The 9,477-nt window shown below is 53.9% G+C and overlaps 1 protein-coding gene across 1 annotated transcript; it reads left to right on the top strand.

Moving 5' to 3' along the window:
• The first annotated feature begins 2,316 nt into the window (after positions 1 to 2,316).
• On the top strand, positions 2,317 to 4,838 carry LOC144179476 (uncharacterized). Its single transcript, XM_077707851.1, has one exon. It carries the CDS (start codon positions 2,412 to 2,414, stop codon positions 4,713 to 4,715), a length of 2,304 nt encoding a protein of 767 aa, XP_077563977.1. The 5' UTR covers positions 2,317 to 2,411; the 3' UTR covers positions 4,716 to 4,838.
• Positions 4,839 to 9,477: the final 4,639 nt, after the last annotated feature.

The raw sequence follows: 9,477 nt of genomic DNA, 5'->3' as shown, positions 1-9,477 counted from the left end.
GGAGCTTTCAATAGCTCCCCGGTACCACACGAAGTACAACCGGTTATACCCAATTGCAACAGTACAAAAACAGGCCAACCGGCAAAGAGAATTTTGTCCACACGAAGGTGGAGAGAAATTAACGGGAAAGACTTTCTTGCGACCCACCGCCAGGGGGACGAGCCCGGGGGGACCCCTCTTGTCCCCCCTAGGAAAAAGCCGGATAGGGTGGGTTGCTGGGAACGGGAACTTGGACATCGGGATGGGTTATGGGAAAAAGGGTGGGAATGACGACCTTGATGTGAGCCGCATAGGCGCTAGCGCCAGATTCCTTTCTGGTGTATACTGTAAGAAACTCTATGGTTAGATCTCGGCCGCAGTGCTTCGTTTCTCTCGAATGCGGCACCCAGCGGCGCACTGCGTGGTGCTCCGAGCGAGCGGCAGGATTTGAGGCAGCGGCCGAAGCGCGTGGCATGCGCGCAACGCTGCCGTCACGCATCGTTGCGATATGTGTCCGGCGCTCCTCTTTTTACGGACATCTCAGTGAGCGTAAAGGAAACTGGAGTTCAAGCAAGTCTGCGATAAAGATTTACACACGACTGAGTGCTGGTTACATAGGCGTAGAGTTTTTATTTTCGCGGAGGGGTCAGGGATACAGTGATCAAATATCCATTAAATGATACAGTGAAAGCTCTTTAATTCGAACTTGCGGTTATTTCGAACTAACGCCCTGGTCCCGGCACAGCCCTGTATATTTCAATGGGGGAAAACTCCCGATAATGCGAACGGGGTGGTATGCAGAACGGCTAATTCGAACTGGGATATCCATCGCTCCTGGAAGAAAAAGTCGGCCGAGAGTGACTACAATGTGTTGCAAACCCAAATCAAACCAAATTTACGAGAAATGAAAAACAACGAAACAGAAAAATTGGCTGGTGATTACGATACTCCCTAATGCGATATTTGGGCGCAGCAGCAGTACGCTGACTCCAGCCTCGTTATGTGACGAGCGTGCTGTTGACATCAAGCTCTGAAAGCAACCGCGGCGGTTATTTCGCTTGGAAAAAAAACAGAACAAAATACACAGTTATGTTGAGAATAAGTAAAGTGCCAATGAAAAGCCATGAGGTGCTTCAGCCTTTTCAAGCCCTGTCCACGCAGCACGAGCAGTGACCGCTCTCCTGGAGGACCACGCGGTGCGCCAGGCGGTGGCCTCCGTGCGGGGCAGAGCTGAACCCCATCGATTATGTCTGGGGAATAAGGAAAATGCACTGCTGACGAGTTCTGGAATCTCTGTGGAGTAATGGGAACGCCTTCTCTGCCGTCCAAAAATCACACTCTCTTTACGAGTCGCTTACCCGACGCATTCGTGAGGCAATCTACAACGAAGGCAACTTTGCACACACCTAGTCGGCTTGTAGTAAATCACTCGCTGTGTCGCCTATATTCTTTTAGGAAGCGAATAAACCACCGCGGTTGTTTTGAGTGCTATATCAACTGCACGTTCGTCACATAACAACCAGCACTGGTTCTTTATCGCAGACTTGCCTGAATGCCATTTTTTATACAATCAGTAAGCTGAAAATAAAAAGAGTGCCGGACAACATAAGGAGCGCCGTCGGCCGCTGCCCGATTGTGCCGCTCGCTCGGAGCACCACGCACGGCGCCGCCAGGTGCCACACAGGAGAGAAACGAAGCGCTGCGGCCGAGATCGAGAAAACTGACGCGCGTTGACCTGACTGGAGCACGCATGAGTCCTCAGCTATCTGGACAGCAGGCGTCGCGCCGATGGTTATCGCGCAGCGTTCCCTTGGTGCAGTTTATTTTGTGGCCGACAGTATACGTACATGAAACCATGTCATTTGGACGTTGGCGTAAAATAAGCGTCTTCCCTCCGTACCCTGGGCATATTCCTTCGTCGGCCCCTACTGCACGCGCCCAACAGAGGCGGTGTTGAGTTGGCGTCTGTCTCGTGAGCGTGCTCGATTCCACGGTGGTTCCTCGCAGTGCGCATGAGTGCATGCCTCGTGTAATGCATCGGTTGTGCATACGGTGAGGTAGAGACCACAACCCATAACCCTATTGGATTAACCGTGTCCGCCGTCCGTAGACAAAAGCATACAAAAAACCCTTCGCGGCATAGCACGTCACTTTTTTTACTGTATCTTCGACGCTTGTGCACGATGAGCTGAGTGCACTTTTCTCGGCTCACTATAGTCACCGCCCAACCTCGTTGTTTTAATTTGTAAGTTGCTGCGCTTTTACAGCTAGCTACACATACAACGTCTCTACAATGGCTGCTACAACAAACGGTTATCGAAAACACTGTGGCCCTCTCTACTGCATCCGAACAGCTTCCATCGCGCTGTTTTGTGAGTCGCGATTGTCAAATCCCAGTCCCTCATGTCTCATTTGTACTCCCTTACAGCTCCATGGCATCACGAAAGAGCATGTTGCGCCATTATGCCATCCACTTGAGGCACATATGCCCCCAGCTCCCTGCCGTCTCCACCTTGGTTCGCCAGCTAAGGACTCCTGAAACCGGGTTCGGCGCCAACCGTATCACTTTTCCGCTTTCCTGCACAGATCGTCGCAGTGACGGTGGAGCTGGCCAAACCTGTCAGATATTCGCAGAGTTGAGCTTCTGGAACGAGCTCCTCTGGTTCGCCAAGCTCGAGCTCAGGGAAGTCAAGCCGGGCCGGCTAAACGTAATGCCGCTCCCAACCGCCAACGTGCCCCCGAACAAGCACCAAGAGGTCCAGCGAGCCGTCGTGTTGCTCCACTGGCTTCTCGCTGAGCACTGGTGCGTCGACACCGTGGACGCCGACTGCCACCTCCTGCGCTTCTATCCGCAGCTTATCTTCGAAGCCCTGCCACTGAGCCCGTCCCTGACGGCAATAAAGCTCAGTGACCACGAGCTAGAGGTCGGCGTGGCTGTAGATCTTTTTGTCGCACTTCGGAAGTGCCCCGGGCTCCAAGTACTCGAGTGCGACGATTTTGAGCTCACGGGCGATGCAACAACGCTGCAGAAGTACGTAGCAGAGCTCATTGAAAACACGACGACGTTGAAGACGCTCAGGCTGACTGGCATACCCAAACTCCTGGACGGCGAGGCCGTCGTGGAGGCCCTCCGGGGGAACTCGACCATCAGCCACCTGACAGTCGACGCGCCTTCAAAGGGCGACAACAGAACCGCGTTCTACGAGTCCCTCGCTAAAAGTGCTGCGCTCACTGAACTCGCAGTGGTGGACAACAGCCAGGAGACCTTTTCGGACGTGGAGGCTTTGTTCGAGGGTCTGGCAGAGAACCGCACTCTCCGGAAGCTCGGGCTCCAGCAGTACCGGTTCAACTTGGTCGACGCCACCTGCTTCTCGAACGCAGTGGCCGCAAACACGGCCCTCCAAGAGGTGGCGTTCTCCTGCTGCTACTGGGAGGCCCCGGCCGTCTCTTATCCCAAAGCGGGCGTCCGCCAAATGCTGCTGGAGGGCGCCATAGTGAGGTGGCGCCGTTGGTGGCGTGTTGAGCCGTTCGTTCACGCCATCGCCAACAGTGCTTCGCTGCGCCGACTGGCCTTCGAGACCAATCATTTCGCCGATGAAGAAATGCTGCGGCTCCTCAGAGCTGTCAAGGAGAGGGCATCGTTTCGAGAGTTGTTCTTCGAACAGGTTTCCCGGCAATCTGCCGGGGAGTTTTGCGACCTGCTTCGAGAAACGGATACCGTCGACAAGGTGAAGGTCCAGAGCTGCTGGTCAGACCCTGCGTGCTTTGTTGAATCTTTTCAACGATGTAAGGACTTCCCGTCAATTTGCCAGCACGATTTTCACGACCTGAACTCGGTGCACTTGCGCACTATCTGCGCTGCCCTCTCGTCCCACGACAGCGTTACGGTGCTTTACCTGAACGGCGACCCGACGGAGGACGTCGTCGATTCGCAGTCTGCAACTTGCCTCGGGAATTACCTGGCCTCGACGGTCGCTCTCAAGGAGATACACATGAGCCTGAACACTTCGGAAGAGGCTGTTAGCGTTATTGTGTGGGGCCTGTCGAAAAACAGGACGCTGGAGAAGCTTGGAATCAAAAACTGGCGCGCCGACGCAGCAGACATTCGTGCCATTTGCGAGTGGATCGAGCGAAGTACGACGCTGCACCAGCTCGTGTGGCGGTGCGAGCGCAGCAGCACCGCGGCCGTGCTCTTGTCGGAGCTGTCGCAGCGGCTCGAGCACAACTACACCCTTACGGCCATTCGAGTCAGAGAATTCGTGGAGAACGAGAAATACTGGCAGGTCGTCAAGAACTTCCTCCGTCGGAATTCGTCCCTCGTCGAACGCGCCGCCCACTTTGTTCTCGGCTCTGAGCTCAAGCGCAGTGCGACGGGTTTCGAAGCTGCGTCCTGCCACCCGCTTCTTCTGACAAGAACGCAGGAACTTGGATCTGTGGGCGCCGAGGAAGCGCAGCGAAAGTTCGCCGAGAGCGAGGGGCGTCTGAAGAGGGATTTCTGGCAGTTGTCCGGCGTCGTCAAGAGCGAGCTCGTCTGCCACAAGAGATACGACGGTGTTCTCCAACTAGACGACCTCAATTTCGACGCTTTGGCGTCCGTGCGCAAATGGCTGCGTGTTTCCGACGTCGTAGACAGTCGACCGAGCGTCAAAGAGTCGACGAAGAGCGTATTCCGCGTGGGATATCTGTGGAATGCTCTTTGCATTGACCGCCTCTTCGCTCATGATTCCAGGAACTGAATCTTATACCTTTTCAAAAAAAAACTTCTCGCAGTCGCTTTCCAGAATAAGCTCTAGATCTAAAGTTGAGTAGACGGTGGAAGCATTCTAATCGTAAATGTCCGAATATTACATAAAAACAAGCATGAAACTATCTAAAAATTGAATACTGAGCTCCGTCGGACTCGCACGTTTATTAGAATTTTCTTAACTTGAAAACATTTCATAGGAAATTAAAAAGAGCATATAGGAAAGTTATGTTCTCACGACCGCTTTATAATACAACTTTCTGCTAACTGTTTTATTTCTTAATGTCTTCTTTTCACAACTACACGGCTTTTGCGAATATAAAATCGTGGTCACTGACCAAGTCAAAAGGAAAAAAAATTGACGTTTCGGAGCCCATACGGGTTCCTTGTTCAAAATGAAGCGGGCAAGAGGCCGTCGTCAATTTATATGCAAGATGTGGCGCAATGACATCGTGTAGATTGCAGGCATGTTGCCATCAGTCCGGTTGACAGTGCGGGGTCTGGTTTGGATGATCAGTGACTCGGAGAAAAGACGGCAGGCCAAATTTTTTTTTTTTTTTTTGCTATGATAGCAGCGTCGTCCCAACTGATGCGGTGATTTTGCTCGCAGGTGTGCTCTGCTAGGGCATTCGTCGTTCGATTTTCTTTTGCAACGTCACGTTGATGCTCCTTCATTCTTTCTGATTTTTTTCAAACGCCAATTTTTTTCCTTGTGACTTTGCCAGTGACCACGATTTTATACTCGCAAATATGACCCCTGACCAGACGAAGTTTCGTCGAACACTTGGCGACGTTAGCTGTCGGAGCAAACACGGACAAGAGGTATACCAAGATACCAAGGTATACTTGGTATACCTCTTGGTATACCAAGAGGTATACCAAGAGGTATACCCGCAAGACGAGCACAAGAAGAGAGCGGTCATTCCCTACGTGCACGGCGTAAGTCATAACCTGAAGAAGATCGTCGGCCGCTCTGGTGTGTGTTGAGGGTGGCCGAGCAGGTACGCCGAGGGACTACCCCGGCAGTGCACGCAGCCCTGAGAGACTCGCACACACTCGATGCTTCCAGCAGGGACATAACCCGCCCCTGCGGGGAGCTTGCTTTATTAGCGCACCTAGAGTGCTAGTTTGTCCACTGATGATGATGGTCGCCGTGGCGCCATCTAGTCGAGACCGACACACTACATCCCCCCTTCAGACCCCTCACAAGTCCAGCCTTCTTGGCTCGTGAATGGTTCGACCGAAACGTGACACACGCCCAGTGGGCTCCCGCACAGTTGGTGGTGTCGCGCTATGTGACACAGAAGGGGACGCTTGCTCACTCCTGGTGGCCACTGCTGGTGAGGGTGAAGTAGGAACAAGGTGACAGTGGTTGCGCTGCAGCACCCCTTTGGGTGTCTCTACCACATACGAGCGCGGACGCTGCGCTGGGCTCAAGACGACAGCTGGACTCTTGATATCTCGGACCAAAACATGTTCACCTGGCTGAAGCAGACGAAGTTCACGAGCAGCGTGTCTTCTGTTGAAGTCATTTGCCTGTCTTTGCCTGTTCGCACGATCCCGCTGGTCCACTTCTACCGAAGACGGCCAGCCTGGCTTCAGATTGTTACCCGATTTGGGTATGCGAGTTTGCAGGCGTCTGCCCATTAACAGCTGTGCAGGGCTATGTCCATTGACACCCGGTGTGTCTCGGTAGGCCAGCAGGGCCAGGTACGGGTCTTCCGACTTGCCTAGGAGGTCTTTGACAGTGCGGACCATTCGCTCCACCTCCCCATTTGACTGCGGGAACCGAGGACTGCTCGTGACGTGATGGAAGCCGTAGGCCAGTGCAAAGTCCCCGAATTCCCTGGCCGCAAACTGAGGACCATTGTCGGTGCGTAGTAACTTGGGGATACCATGTCGGGCGAAAACGCTCTTGATTGCTGTGATTACTGCTGCTGCTGATGTTGACCCAAGGCTGATGACCTCGGGGAATCTGGACCTGTAGTCAACCAGAAGAATGTAGTCCCTGCCATTCAGGTGGAAGAGGTCGGCGCCCACCTCCTCCCAAGGAAGACTTGGTGTGACTGTAGCCATCATGGGTTCTGGACGTTGGACCCGCGTCTCAGCACACTTGGGGCAGCTGGAGACGGTGTGTTCAATTTGGCTGTTGATGTCAGGCCACCATACTGACTCTCGTGCCACTGCCTTGCAGCGGTTGATCCCTTGATGGCCTTCATGGAGCAGTTCCAGCATGTAGCGCTGAAGAGAGGTGGGGATGACAATGCGAGTGTTCTTCAGGCGCAAACCACACACAGTGAGGTCTCCCCTGTGTTGCCAATACTTTTTTTCAGATGCAGTGGCAACCGAGACTGTCTGGGCCAACCCTTGGTGCAGTACTCCACGAGAAGGTCGCACTCGCCGTCAGATGCTTGTGCTTGGCGCAGGTCGTCCCACCATGTGGAGACAAGGCCTGGAAAGGAGCGGACGAGTTCTTGCACGTAGAGTTCGACCTGGTCGGCCTGCTGCGGCGAAGGAGTATCCACAGGAGCTCGAGAGAGAATGTCAGCTGTATACCCAAGAGTTTGCCGGGTACTGGTAGCTCATGAGCTTCAGACGGAAGCGCTGGATTCTAGGTGGCAAGAGGTCGATTTCCATGTTGCCTAAAAGTGCAACGAGAGGCTGATGGTCGGTCTCTAGGATGAAGTCCAGACCGCGGACATACTGGTCGAACCTCTGCACAGCTCATCTGGCTGCCAATGCTTCCTTTTCGGTTTGGCTGTATCTTGTTTCTGCCGACGTGAGAGACCTTGAAGCGAAGGCAACTGCTCGACGCTCTCCGGATGGTTGCTCTTGCAGAAGCACGGCCCCCAGGCCAAAGGAGCTTGCATCTGCTGAAACAGTTGTCTTGTACTGGGTGTTGTAAGTTGCAACTCACCGTTCGGAGCACAGCAGTTCTTTTAGCTTCCCAAAAGCCATCTGCTGCGACGGGCCCCACGTCTATTCAGAGTTCTTCTGAAGCAGGGCGCGAATAGGTGCGGTGACGTCAGAAACATTCGGCAAGAAACGTTCCACATGATTCACGAGTCCCAGTAGACGACGAACACCAGAGCAGGCAGGCGCTTGATGGCTGCCACCTTGTCAGGGTCGGGTGAAATACCGTGGGCACTCACTACGACTCCTAGGAACTTGACACTGTTGGTGCCGAAGGAACATTTGTCTCGGTTGAGCGTGATGCCTGCCTTGGAGAGCCGTGCGAGGACCTGCTGGAGGCGCTGGTCATGCTCTTTACGACTCTTGCCAAAGACAAGGATGTCATCAATCATGTTCACTACGCCGGTCTGGCCTTCTAGTATCCGGGAAATTTGCTTCTGGAAATACTCGGGTGCCGATGTAATGCCGAATGGCAGCCGCAGAAAGCAATAGCGACCAAACTGGGTAATGAACGTTGTGTACAGCTGTGACTGTGCAGACAGCATGACTTGATGAAAACTTGACTGAGCACCCAGCTTAGAAAAAAACTTGGCATCCCAAGCAAGCCTAGGCATTGTTCCACCGTCGGTAGCATGTGGCGTTCGCGAAGAACGGCTTTGTTAAGCTGAGAGAGATCTACGCAGATCCTGTAATCACCATCACCTTTTGGCACAGCTACCAGTGCAGCGCACCACTCTGTCGGAGCGTCGACGCGGCGGATCACTCCTTCCGATTCCATCTTGTCCAGTTTTTTCTTGATGGGCTCATGGAGAGGTAAAGGAAGACGTCTCGGGGCACTTAGTGAGAAGGGCGTCGCCCCGTGTTTCAAACGGATTATGTAGGCGTCTGGCAATGTCCCCAGTCCCTTGAAAAGGCCAGGGTCTAAGAGCAGCTCTCCGGACGACTCCTGTGAGCCTGAGACATGGTCAAGGAACTTGCATACCCCCAGGGCCTGAATTGCAGAGAAGCCTAGCAAGGGAACTGTTTTGGATTCCAGAACGTACAGTTTCTGCTCCACGGACTTGCCTTTCCACGAGAGTGTGGCTTGGTATGTACCCCGGACAGGCAACGTGTGATTACAGGGACCTTTGAGCTCGCCTTCTGGAACTTGAAGTTTTGGCGGAACTCGGGAAAATGAGCTTGGTACGACCGAAACTTCGGCTCCCGAGTCCACCTTGAACGACAGTGGGGAACCATTCACGAGTACTTCGATGAACTTGGCGTTGGGGCGGTTCTCTGCCACCGCATGAAGCTCCACGGAGCTTGCTGAAGACCCAGTGCCCTTGGAGTTGCATCTTCTTTTCTTCATGGAGACAGTTTCGAAATGCCCTTTCTTGCTGCAGAAATTGCAAGTTGTTTTTCGAGCCGGACAGTCTGCACGCTCGTGCGAAGAACGTCCGCAGAAAAAGCAGCCTCTCTGGTTGGGCCTGTCCGGTGACCCGGTCTTTCCTTTGGCGTTACGAACACGCGCGGCGGCGTCGACGACTAGCGGTGACAAGTCGGCCGAGTCGCGTGCCCGGCGCTCGTTTTCTGCGTCTTCGTGTTGACGGACCTGCGTAAGGGCCTCTTGCAAGGTGAGCTTCGGACTTCGGCACAGTTTATCCGAGAGGTTACGGTCGAGAAAACCGACAACGAAGCGGTCGCGGACGAGCCTTTCCTCGACTTCGGCGACGCGTAGTTGCAGCGCTTTACCATCGAGCGGAGAGCCGTGTAGAAGGCATCGGCAGTTTCGCCCGGCTCTTGAGCACGGCGGTGAAAGCGGGACGTTTCGTACAGCTCGTTGGGCGGATGAATGAAACGGT

This window comes from Haemaphysalis longicornis, unplaced genomic scaffold (genome assembly GCF_048455015.1).
Source record: "Haemaphysalis longicornis isolate Haplotype H1 unplaced genomic scaffold, Haemaphysalis longicornis Haplotype H1 scaffold_4, whole genome shotgun sequence".
NCBI lineage: Eukaryota > Metazoa > Arthropoda > Arachnida > Ixodida > Ixodidae > Haemaphysalis > Haemaphysalis longicornis.
The sequence above is the reverse complement of the archived record's forward strand: the minus strand, read 5'-3'. Positions and strand labels throughout refer to the sequence as shown.

Coding starts and splice junctions, on each gene's coding strand:
- LOC144179476 (XM_077707851.1), top strand. CDS start 2,412: ATGGCATCACGAAAGAGCATGTTGCGCCATTATGCCATCCACTTGAGG.